The 12,907-nt window shown below is 43.2% G+C and overlaps 1 protein-coding gene across 6 annotated transcripts in view; it reads left to right on the top strand.

The window, feature by feature from the left end:
• The first annotated feature begins 1,912 nt into the window (after positions 1-1,912).
• DIS3L (DIS3 like exosome 3'-5' exoribonuclease) overlaps positions 1,913-12,907 on the top strand; it is a 30,863-nt gene continuing 19,868 nt past the window's right edge. Inside the window, exons 1-7 of one of the 6 annotated variants that reach the window (XM_037909867.2) lie at positions 1,913-2,152; positions 4,682-4,835; positions 6,293-6,421; positions 7,665-7,800; positions 9,697-9,873; positions 11,041-11,119; positions 11,821-12,000. In XM_037909867.2, the coding sequence (XP_037765795.1) occupies positions 2,023-2,152; positions 4,682-4,835; positions 6,293-6,421; positions 7,665-7,800; positions 9,697-9,873; positions 11,041-11,119; positions 11,821-12,000 (985 nt within the window). In that variant the 5' untranslated portion in view covers positions 1,913-2,022. Of the gene's footprint in view, positions 2,153-2,883; positions 3,015-4,681; positions 4,836-6,292; positions 6,422-7,664; positions 7,801-9,696; positions 9,874-11,040; positions 11,120-11,816; positions 12,001-12,907 lie in introns of those variants that run through there. The other 5 variants (XR_005226945.1, XM_027821993.3, XM_027821994.3 and 2 more) reach the window with 5 other exon arrangements.

A 12,907-nucleotide genomic window follows, 5' to 3' on the forward strand; every position in this document is an offset into this window, starting at 1 on the left:
AACCATTCCTATGCCCCTCACCCCCACCTCCCTAGCGCCAGCCCTAACCTCCCCGCCAGCACCATCCCTGTCCCCTCAGCCCCACCTCCCTCAGCACCAGCCCTATCCTCCCCCCATATCACCATCCCTATGTCCCTCCGCACCACCTCCCCCCATAGCACCATCCCTGTCCCCTCAGCCCCACCTCCCTCAGCACCAGCCCTATCCTCCCCCCATATCACCATCCCTATGTCCCTCCGCGCCACCTCCCCCCATAGCACCATCCCTGTCCCCTCAGCCCCACCTCCCTCAGCACGAGCCCTATCCTACACCCAAAACCATCCCTATGTCCCTCCGCGCCACCTCCCTCAGCACCAGCCCTATCCTCCCCCCAGCACCATCCATCCTCTCTGCGCCACCTCCCTCAGCACCAGCCCTATCCTCCCCCATAGCACAATCCCTGTCCCCTCAGCCCCACCTCCCTCAGCACCAGCCCTATCCTACACCCAAAACCATCACTATGCCCCTCAGCCCCACCTCCCTAGCGCCAGCCCTATCCTCCCCGCCAACACCATCCCTGTCCCTTCAGCCCTACCTCCCTCAGGGCCCGTGCCCTCCTCCCCCCCCCCGGCACCATCCCTGTCCCTTCAGCGCCACCTCCCTCAGCACCAGCCCTATCCTCCCCCCACAGCACAATCCCTGTCCCCTCAGCCCTACCTCCCTCACAGCCAGCCCTATCCTCCCCCCCAGCACCGTCCCTATGCCCCTCAGCACCACCTCCCTCAGCACCAGCCCTATCCTCCCCCCAGCACCATCCATCCTCTCTGCGCCACCTCCCTCAGCACCAGCCCTATCCTCCCCCATAGCACAATCCCTGTCCCCTCAGCCCCACCTCCCTCAGCACCAGCCCTATCCTACACCCAAAACCATCACTATGCCCCTCAGCCCCACCTCCCTAGCGCCAGCCCTATCCTCCCCCCAGCACCATCCCTGTCCCTTCAGCCCCACCTCCCTCAGGGCCCGTGCCCTCCTCCCCCCCCCCCGCACCATCCCTGTCCCTTCAGCGCCACCTCCCTCAGCACCAGCCCTATCCTCCCCCCAGCACCATCCCTATGTCCCTCCTTGCCACCTCCCTCAGCACCAGCCCTATCCTCCCCCCACAGCACAATCCCTGTCCCCTCAGCCCCACCTCCCTCACAGCCAGCCCTATCCTCCCCCCCAGCACCGTCCCTATGCCCCTCAGCACCACCTCCCTCAGCACCAGCCCTATCCTCCCCCCAGCACCATCCATCCTCTCTGCGCCACCTCCCTCAGCACCAGCCCTATCCTCCCCCATAGCACAATCCCTGTCCCCTCAGCCCCACCTCCCTCAGCACCAGCCCTATCCTACACCCAAAACCATCACTATGCCCCTCAGCCCCACCTCCCTAGCGCCAGCCCTATCCTCCCCCCAGCACCATCCCTGTCCCTTCAGCCCCACCTCCCTCAGGGCCCGTGCCCTCCTCCCCCCCCCCCCGGCACCATCCCTGTCCCTTCAGCGCCACCTCCCTCAGCACCAGCCCTATCCTCCCCCCAGCACCGTCCCTATGTCCCTCCTTGCCACCTCCCTCAGCACCAGCCCTATCCTCCCCCCACAGCACAATCCCTGTCCCCTCAGCCCCACCTCCCTCACAGCCAGCCCTATCCTCCCCCCCCAGCACCATCCCTATGCCCCTCAGCCCCACCTCCCTCAGCACCAGCCCTATCCTCCCCCCAGCACCATCCATCCTCTCTGCGCCACCTCCCTCAGCACCAGCCCTATCCTCACGCCATAGCACCCCCACTGTCCCCTCAGCCCCGCCTCCCTCAGCGCCCGTGCCCCGCTCCCCCGGCCTCCTGCGCCCCCGCCCCACTCGCTGTGGCTGCCCCCCCGCCCTCCGAGGCAGGCTCCTCCCTGCCGGCGGAGGCCGGCGTTGGGCTGTCGCGCGCGGCGCCGCCTCCATTCCGCTCCGGGCGCGGGCGCTGAGGGGCCTGCCCGGGCGTCCGGCGCCTCCCCGCGGCCCGATGCAGCGCACGGAGAAGGTGCTGCAGCTGCGGGGCCTGCAGGGCCGCTCGGTGCGCGTCGTGCGGGAGCACTACCTGCGCCCCGACGTGCCCTGCCGCAGCGCCCTGTGCCAGGCCGCCTGCCCCCGCGGTGAGGGGGGCCGGGGGCGCCTGGCGTGGGCGGGAGTGTCCGGGGGGTGGGCGGGCAGCAGGGGCTAGTGGAGGGAGGGTAAGAGCACAAGGACCATGGTGCTGGGGGGATAGGCGGCCGGGAGGGGTGGTGGAGGCAGGGGAGGAGGAGTAAGGGGCACGGGGGGAAGGGGGCTGTGTGGGGGCACAAGGACTAGGGTGTTTGAGGGGTCTGGGAGGCGGAGGGGGGTGCCAGGGACTGGTGGCACCAGGAGTAGAGGGCATGAGAGGCTGGGGGCACAAGCACTATGGTGCTGGGGGCATAGGAGGGCAGCAGGCCTGGGGGAGAATGGTGGAGGGTGGCTTTCCGGGGCTAGGCTACTGGAGGCTGCTGGTCCCAGGTTTAAGGATCCCCAGAAGGAGGGTACAGAGGGGGCTCACTCAGGAAGCTAGTGGAAGCGGGTCGCAGGCACCAGGTGTAGAGGGTAAAAGAGGGAATGCAGCCGGTGTAGGGTGCAGAAGGAGACACCCTGGTCTCGTGCAGGGGTAGGCAACTTATGGCAGGCGAGCTGAGTTTCGGTGGCACTCACACTGCCCGGGTCCTGGCCACCGGTCCGGGGGGCTCTGCATTTTAATTTAATTTTAAATGAAGCTTCTTAAACATTTTAAAAACCTTATTTACTTTACATACAACAATAGTTTAGTTACATATTAAAGGCTTACAGAAAGAGACCTTCCAAAAATGTTAAAATGTATTACTGGCATGCGAAACCTTAAATTAGAGTGAATAAATGAAGACTTGGCACACCACTTCTCAAAGGTTGCTGACCCCTGGTCTAGTGGTACCGTAGAACTTCAGAGCTATAGACACCTTGGGAATGGAGGTTTGTTCGTAATTCTGAAATGTTCATAACTGAGAACAAAATGTTATGGTTGGTCTTTCAACAGTTTACAGTTAAACAGTGACTTAATACAGCTTTGAAACTTTACTATGCAGAAGAAAATGTGCCTTTTAACCATCTTAATTTAAATGAAACGAGCACAGAAACAGTTTCCTTATGCTGGAAAAAATGTCTTAAACTTTCCCTTTGTTATGCTGCACTTGCTTCTGTGTGTGTGTGTGTCTCCTGCTGCCTGATTGCGTGGTTCCGAGTGAGGTGTGTGCTTAACCGGTTATTTCATAACTCTGGTGTTCGTAACTCTGAGGTTCTACTGTAGTGGATGGGGTGGCACCATGTGTAAAAGACACTGGAGTCGGGGGTGCAGATAAAGGCACCAGGGACTGGAGGCGAGGCCTGGGGGTATGTTGATACTAGGTGCTGACAAAGGAGATGGGATAGAGGTTAGAAGATAGCAGGTGTAGGGTTCAGGGGTCACAGGCATGTAGAGGAGGGCTTGGAGGCACTAATAATGAATCTTAGTTTTCCCCAGCCAAAGCTTTGGGGGTCCTCTACCACAACAGATACAATAGTATAAGGGGGAAAACTGAGTTCTCAGGTTATAAATATCATTGTTAATGAGACCAGTTGCATTGTATCAGTTCTTGGGGAACCTGAGAAAGTCAGTCGATTTGTCAGGATATGCGCAATTTTAATATAGTCCACCGATGCTTGCTGTACATGCTGCAATCCCATGTTAAAAATGGCATTAGGAACAAATGGATACACAGAGAAAAAATATAGCTGATCATAAGAAAACATTATTTGCTCTCCCAACAACCCAGGAATGCTAAATGAAATTAAAACAATCAGTGCTGAGGAACATTTTCCAATGTATTTCTGCCACGAAGGATTTCTCAGGAAGTTTTTTAGAGAGTTAGGCCCAGCAGAATGTGTATAGTCTTCCTTTAGGGTAAACGGTAGTGATATTTTAGATCTGAAACCTTTCCTGTTACAGAATTCTCTTCTTTCCAAGCACGTACATTTGTGCAATATTTTATATAGACATACAGGTAAAGAACTCTCTGCTAGCTCTCTGGTAGTAAGTGGGTATTAACAAATCATGAAATCTGTGGAAGCAGTGGTATGGAAGTACCTCTCTCCCTCTTCTCCCCCCACATGCCCCTCCCCCCAAATAAATCATAAGAGTATTTGTTTCAGATACTTTAAAAAAAAAATCTTTTCATGTGAAAAGTAGAGAAAATTGATCTGTTGTCTGCACTTTAAGTGATCTATTTTGTAATGAAATTAGATTTTTGCTCACTTTAATTTTTTAATTGAATTTTCACCAGATTGTTCCATCGATGCAGATCCCTTATGACCCCAATCACAGATAATGTAGTTTGAGAAGGTTGTATTATATGTGATTATATTTTATTTTATTCATTAGAAAAAATATTGTATAAGAGAGTTAAGGATTACTATGTTTTTCTTTTACACTTCAGGGAAGTTCTGTGGCCTGTGTTATGCAGGAGGTCAGACTGGATAACACCGTAGTCCCTGTTGGTCTTATAATCTAAGAATCTGTGAACTAGGATTTCCTGGCATGGGGGCATTATTAATAAACCACAACTGAAAATGTTTAAACTTTTAAACTTTGAATTATATTTCAGATGGGAAATTGTTGTCAGATGATGTGACTCATTATGTTGTCCCTGACTGGAAGATTGTTCAAGATTACCTTGAGATTCTTGAGTTTCCAGAGCTGAAGGGTATTATCTTCATGCAAACAGCATGTCAAGCTGTCCAGCATCAAAGGGGTCGCAGGTATCTATGCCATAATAATATACTACTTCTTTAGACTTGTAAAATTTGTTGGAATTGAAATGGCAAAATGTAGAAGCATTTAAGCATGGAAACCTGAGCTCACCAAGACACTGATTATTTCTAATGTTTAAAAATCCCACAAGAAACTTTATAATGTAATTGGGGGGGCGGGAGAGAAATTGTGACTAGTTGGATATACAGAAGCATCATTTTCTTTTCCTCTTTGACAGGATAAGAGCAATAGTACAACTTGCATAATATTCAGCAATCAGATGCCTTCTTAGTAGAAGCTAAAGACAGTATGACTGCAGTTTTTGCATTTTACATGCTAAAAATGCATAATTGTAAAGCAATATAATTGTATACATTTTATAAAAGTGTTGTACATGGCTTACATTTGTGTTTTGTACTGTGTATTTCTTTTGTGTTACTATAAAAATGTACATAAAATAGATCAAAGTGAAGATTTTTCTGGCTGATCTGTTTCTGAAATAGTTAAAAAATTACTTGACTCAGACGTATTTTGTTGCTACTCTTATGCTCTTTCATCTTTAAAAGAAAATCTAAATGCTAAGTATTATATAATCAATTTCAATTTTTGGTCACTAAAATATATTTCTTGGACATATAAAGGTTAATAGTGTATTGCAGAAACTATGCAAGTTAGTCTGTGCTCTAAAGTCTGAGATACCCAAAAGTTAATCAAGATTGGTCTAGCTGAAGTTGGTCGTAGGAATATTACCTGTGAATATTTCAAAGGTTAGATTTCAAGTATGCTTAATGGAAATATTTCTACTTCCTGAGCGGTTGTAAGCAAAAAACTTTAAGTAAATTACTTCTGGTTATCCCATCGTTTGCCTTTTTAGCCCTGGAACATTTCCCTGGCTATGCTTAAGTTTTCTTGTGAGTGGTATGCCACAGCATTTGGGGCATATACTAGCAATATTTTATGGCATACTATTTGACCTTTTGTCTTGAAGTGAATGTCCTCTAAGAACATCTTAATCTTGTTCCATTTTTACATAAAAAGTGTTATGATCCCAATTTTACAAATGGGGAAACTGAGGCATAGAGAGGCTTAGGCTTATCTGATGTCACATAATGCTTTGCTGGTAGAGGCTGGGTAAAGCGTTGGTGTCCTGATTTGCAACTCCCTGGCCTAACCTATAGCTTACTCTGAAAATACTGTATAGAAACAGCAAAGTATTTCTAAAAGTGTTTGGTGTATACATACTGTTTTAGTAACTGTTCATTTTGCTCTACAAAGGTCAAATCCTTTTCCCATTAAAGTCAGTGGCAAGACTTCCATCAACTATACTGGGATCAGGATTCAGCTTTATAGTGTTAAAACTAATTGTTGTAATTTTCCTTCATTTTTCCACTAAATCTTTAACTAGAGTTGAAACAGCATTATTAAAAAGGTGACACAGTGTACATTTGTCTTGCTCATATTCCAGACAGTACAACAAATTGCGAAATCTAGTGAAGGATGCCCGTCATGACTGTATTCTGTTTGCTAATGAATTCCAGCAGTATTGTTATCTGCCAAGAGAGAGGGGAGAATCAATGGAGAAATGGCAGACTAGGTATGTTTTAACTAATAATGGGGGTGTTCAGTTTTGCACTGAACAAAAAAGGCATGACTGTATAGACCGTTCATGTCTAGAAATTCTAGGGCATTGGATAAGACCTAAAGTGGTCAGACTACCTGGCCACAAGGTAATATAAAGCATTTTAAGTCCTTTTGTGATTAAGAATGCATTAAATTATTTTAAAATATATTTGCCTCTATTTTTATGTAAACATAAGTTTATAATAAGTAGATAAAAATAAACTGAACTGAGGTAAATTCAAAGATGGGTTCTGAAGAGATCTGTAATTGTAGGAGGTAGAACACAGTTTTATTCGAATGTTCAGGCTGAGTAGTTGTAGGCCCTTTCTGAGCAGCAGCACAGCACTGTGTCTATAATGGAAATAACTTTTAATATTCTTATCACAATAGTCTTCTGGAACACATTAAGCCAAACTTCCAAAACTTTGATGCGTACTTTCATGAAGAAAATGTATGCAGCAACAGGCTTGACTTTCATGCTTGTCTTTACATATTCAGCTTGCATTCTATTTTGCACGGTCAAAGCAGCATTTGCTCACACAATTACTTGACTTGCACTTGCAATTGTAATATATATGCATTTTGAATTTTTTAGGGGGCAAGGGGGCCTGAGTCTTTTAAAAATAAATTGCTCCATTAATGTATGATACCTTACCTGAACCATAGACTCTCACTGACTTCAGTGAAAGATGGATTGGGAGGAACTTGCTTACTTCTGTCTGAGGTACTTGAGGATTTAGGGTGTGCAAAACTGTTGTGGCTAAGATATGGTGTTCTTAGGCACTGTGCCTAAAACTGGTCACAGACAGAAGAGCAGCTCTGGCTAGACTTTTTACACCTGCTTTGGAAAGTAATGAAGTATACTCCCACCAATGCCTGCTGCCAGACATTATTGTAGGTGCCAGAATGTTAGAGACATGGCTACATTCCAACTTGTTTTACAGCCTCACACTCAGGTACACTATGTCTTTGTCGCAGCTGGGTCCCATGTGGATGTGTTTTAGGGAAGGAATGAGGCTACCTGTTCTATCTTTCTCTGATAGAGCACCCATAATTTTGACTAATATGTTGGCTATATGCTAACCTGATTTCCAGATCTCTGAGTATGCATGTTAGAATGTTAGAAATGTAATCACTGCTATGTAGACCCTAGAAAATGTCTTAAACATAACAGATGTGATGTGATAGACATGTTAGTGTGAACTGTACTTTTCTAGGAGTATTTACAATGCAGCAGTATGGTATTATAATCACTGCTTGGGTCAGCTGCCGGTTGTTATGGTAACAGAAGACGAAGATGCTATCAGAGAATATGGAGGTGAAACGGAAGGAGTGTTTGTGATTTTATTCAAGGTAACGTGTTAAAAGAAGTAGAAGAAAGTTGCCTTTGTGCAAGATTAAAATAATGACAAATTAAGGACGTATAACGTATAATGTTAAGCTGTCTCAGAGATTGCAAGAAAAAATACTACACTCCTAACTTTTAAGTTAGGAGGTATAAATGAAAGCAAGGATTTGGATAGTAGGAATACATCAGAATAGATAGAGGTAGATAAAACGGAGGAGGTTTGGAAGAAAACAGCAGGTGCAGGCTGTTCCTTGCTCATGCTTAGATGCTTTGGGGGCCTTTTCGTCTTTTTTCCAGTTTTCGTTAAATTTTATGTTAGCGAATGATGTCTGCAGTGCAGGTACAGCGCAGGCAGCACAGCATAAGATTCATCTTCATTGTTCTGCCCATGAGCCTCAGCCTTGAGTAGTTGGGACTGTCTGTAGTAGTGGGAAGGTAGTTCAGTCAGTCTCCATGATACATTCAGTTACTGGCCTCTGTTTTGAGACTGTCAGCGTGTACATGTGTGGGGGGAGGAGGACAGTTGATGCCAATTGTTATGTGGACACTGTCTTATTAGTAACCAAACTGAAACTTCACCAGTTCACTTATGTAACCACGAAATATCTGCTAAGTGTACACCACTTCTGATTACTACCAACCTGGCTTGTATTCACTCTTGTGACTTAGTGGTGAAAATACTATAGGTGATGAAAGGGGTGTTAGGCTAACAATAACATTTAAACAAACTAACAAAAACCCCACTTCTTTTAAACAGCATCTTGGACTATTAAAAATGAAGTAACTTTAACTAAATCTAATTTACTTTAAATTAGGGCTGTCAATTAATCACAGTTAACTCACACGATTAACTCAAAAAAATTAATCGTGATTAATCACAGTTTTAATCGCACTGTTAATAAAATACCAATTGAAATTTATTAAATAGTTTTGGATGTTTTTCTACATTTTGAAAGATATTGATTTCAATTACAACACAGAATACAAAGTGTACAGTGCTCACTTTATAATTATTTTTTATTACAAATATTTGCATGTCTTCTGGAATAGTTGTTGAAGCATGAAAGGACATATGAATCTTTAGTGCATCTGGCATGTAAATATCTTGCAACGCGGGCTACAGCAGTGCTGTGTGAACACCTGTTCTCACTTTCTGGTGACATTGTAAACAAGAAGCGGGTAGCATTATCTCCTGCAAATTGTAACCAACCTTGTTTGTCTGAGCAACTGGCTGAAGTAGTTACTGAGTGGACTTGTAGGCTCTAAAGTTTTACATTGTTTTATTTCTGAATGCAGTTTTTTTGTACATAATTCTACATTTGTAAGTTCAACTTTCATAATAAAGAGATTGCATTACAGTACTTCTATTAGGTGAATTGAAAAATACTATTTCTTTTGTTTTTATGGTGCAAATATTTGTAATAAAAATAAATATAAAGTGAGCACTGTACACTTTGTAGTCTGTTGTAATTGAAATGAATATATCTGAAAATGTAGAAAACGTCCAAAAATGTTTAAATAAATGGTATTCTATTATTGTTTAACAGCATGATTAATTGTGATTTTTTTAATTGCTTTATAGTCCTACTTTGAATTAGATCTTTCAAAAAGTTATTTAATTTTTATAGTTAAAATGTTATCTGAAACTAAGATAATGATAAAAACCCCTTCTACAGTATTTGTGGTAGCAAAGTGATTTAGTGGGGTACTACACTGTTCTTCTCTAGAGATACGGATTAAAATGTGTGTTAGCTTACTGCTGGAATGGGTTTGTGGTATTTAGGATACTGACCACCAGCATCACAGAAGCATTGTAGAGTCTGCATAGAATTCTGTTGTGAATAGAACCATAGCTCTCTATTTAAAATCTTTTGTGCTCTGTTTATAATGTGTATATACAGAATTACTTGGATAATTTTTGGCCTGACTTAAAAGCTGTCCATGAACTCTATGATTCTATACTTCAATCTCGGCGTGAACGAGAGTCTGAAAGCCAAGAAAACAATGGGAAGGAATACCCTGAACATCTTCCTATGGAAATATTGGAGGCTGGGATCAAATCTGGAAGATATATACAGGTAATCTATTATTTATAGAGCAGACAAAGAAAGATGAGGCCTGCGCCAAGGAATTTATAGTCTAACTCAGAAAACTGTGATATATGAAATAACATTAAATGCAGAAGGTTGGGAGAATGCATTGGTGAGGGAACATGTATTATAAGGCTTCAAAAAAAGCAGTGTGGTGAGCGGGTGGGCTAAAAAAAGTGGAAAACTGTTCCCAGAATAGAAGTGACATAAAAGAAAACATACAGGTAACAGTGAGAGAAGGGATTGGAAGGAGTGTAATGAGCAAAGAGGGAGTATGAGGTAGATAACAAGTAAACTTTGAGAATCTTTTTGTTCCTGTCCCCTTCTTCTCAAATAAAATGAAAAAGTTGATCAGATAAGTCCTGTGGATTCCATAATTTTTTCTTCAATTTCTTGCTTTCATGGAAAAGGATTTGATGGGAGCCTGTTGGTGCTAATCTTCAGCTGGCCTTTAAAGATCATTTTGTTAGCACATGATTCACACATCAGTTGGGAAAGTAGATACTGTGTTTAGAAGCAACACATCTGTTTTTTAAAAAATACAAATAAAATGTGAAGCTATAATACCTCTCACCTTTAGGTTGTCCGTTTGAATCCAGTTCAGGTCATTAGTAATCAGCATTCTGTACCAGCTTATGGCTGTTCATTGGCTTACGTTCAGCTGTTAGTTGATACATGTCCATGTTATGAAAAATAAAAAAACACCAAAAGAGGCAGCAACCTGGTACCTTTATTGGCAACCTCAGCAGAAAGGCAAGAATAGAATACACAGACTTAATTTTTTGCCTCTTAGGTGGTAACTCTGAGTCAAGACAGGGCAGTGCCATGTGTGTAAGTTTGCACTGACTCTGCTTGTGGTCTGCCTAGTCTGTGGATAAAAAGAGAGCTGTAGTAGTCTTCAGAGCTTTCATCTGTGCTACATTAAATAAAAAATATCTAGAAAGAATGCTTGGCTCTTTCAAGAATTCAGTATTTCTACTCTATTCTATGTAGTATGTGCCCAGTCTTGTTCTAAATTTCCTATGAAAATGATTATGATGGATTTTTAAGAAGTGAGTACTTTTAATGTATATAAAGTTGGCCATTTTGAGGTGTGGAGATTTCTTTCCCCCCTGTAGTTGCATCTGTTGGTTAGTGACTATTGCTTTATTTTAGGGTGTCCTGAATGTCAATAAGCACAGAGCACAAATGGAAGCTTTTGTTCGACTTCAAGGAGCCAGTGGTAAAGAAACAGGTGAAAATATTTCTGATAAAATGCTATATTTAAAGATTAGTTTGAGTGAGTTCCACGCCACCTTCTGGTGACTCCTTCTAGCTTACTCAGGAACAATGGTTCCAGGCTCTCTACAAGAAGCCATACAAACTGCTCAGTCAGTAGGATAGTTGGGAGAGAAAATACAAGAAATTGGGTTGCTCCGGTTTTCTTCATGTGCTGAGAAGGACTCTGAAAACTGCTCCACATGTATCCCCTTTAAACAATAATCTGTATTTCTGCCTTCCCTTCTCCCACACTGTACAGTTTAATGGATTATGGCTCTGTCTGTCCTGCATGGTTTGGAACAACCCTGACGCCCCATAGTTGGGCAAACACTTATGCATGTGCTTAGCTTTGGCTTCAGTGAGACTACTCACATGATTAAAGTTAAGCATGTGCACAAATGTTTGCAGGAAAAGGGCATTGGTCATTGTGGGCTGATGACAATGTGATTGTTTTATCCAAGACTCCAAATACCAAACTTAGCTTTTTAAAAAACTAAGAGAAAGATTCCTCCTGACAATGTAGCATTGGTACTTGCCCACAGTCTTTTTTTGGGAGCAGTCCTATAAGAACTGCCAGATTACTGCAAACTATTGTTTCAACAAAAAATAGCCAGCGGAGGAGTGGTGTGAATTTTCAGGAATGTATAGTCTATTTTGTTATTATTTTAAAGCTAGATCTCCAAAGTGATATACTTATTCATGGTACCAAAGCTCGGAACCGTGCAATCCATGGTGATGTAGTAGCTGTAGAGTTGTTACTCCGGCATGAATGGAAAGGAAGAACTGCTTCTCTTTGTGAGAATGATACTGAAGAAAAGGCACCAGGAGACACCTCCAGTGAACCTATGCCCACAGGTAAAGTAGACAACAGTGCAAAGTAGGTTGAAAGTATTTACCTTCCTCAATTTATGGGACTGCCTTGTGCTTGTGGTTCCACAAATTGCCCCCTTTCCCAAATTTCCATGTTTAATCATGGAAAGAGATACCATACTAATAAACAAGATTACAGTTTTGTGTGTAATATATATATATATATATATATATATATATATATACACACACAATGATTTGATTATATATATATATACACACACACAAACAAAAACATTGTTCAGGTTGCAAAGTCAAGCACTCTGAAGTTAGGAAATGGCAGAATTAAGGTGGTCTGTGCAGCCTTTAATCAGCCTCCTTGTACATATGCATTATGATGCACGATCACATACTATTTTTTTCCACAGGACCCTCTTTCAGTGCACTGAATGGACAGTGCTCATTAAATAAACAGCTGTTCTATATTGTTTTCTCATTGTTCAATGTGTGGCTCTATGCCTTATTTACTGCATTCTGTTCAAACGAACACCTGTTCTCACCTTCAGGTGACATTGTAAATAAGATGCAGGCAGCATTATCTCCCATAAATGTAAACAAACTTGTTTGTCTTAGCGATTGGCTGAACAAGAAGTAGGACTGAGTGGACTTGTAGCCTCTAAAGTTTTACATTGTTTTGTTTTTGAGTGCAGTTATGTAACAAAAAAAACCCCTACATTTGTAAGTTACACTTTCACGATAAAGAGATTGCACTACAGTATTTGTATGAGGTGAATTGAAAAATACTATTTCTTTTATTTATATTGTTTACAGTGCAAATATTTGCAATAAAAATAATAACAAAGTGAGCACTGTACACTTTGTATTCTGTGTTGTAATAGAAATCAATATATTTGAAAATGTAGAAAAACATCCACAAATATTTAATACATTT

The sequence above is a fragment of the Chelonia mydas genome, chromosome 10 (genome assembly GCF_015237465.2).
Source record: "Chelonia mydas isolate rCheMyd1 chromosome 10, rCheMyd1.pri.v2, whole genome shotgun sequence".
Taxonomy (NCBI): domain Eukaryota; kingdom Metazoa; phylum Chordata; order Testudines; family Cheloniidae; genus Chelonia; species Chelonia mydas.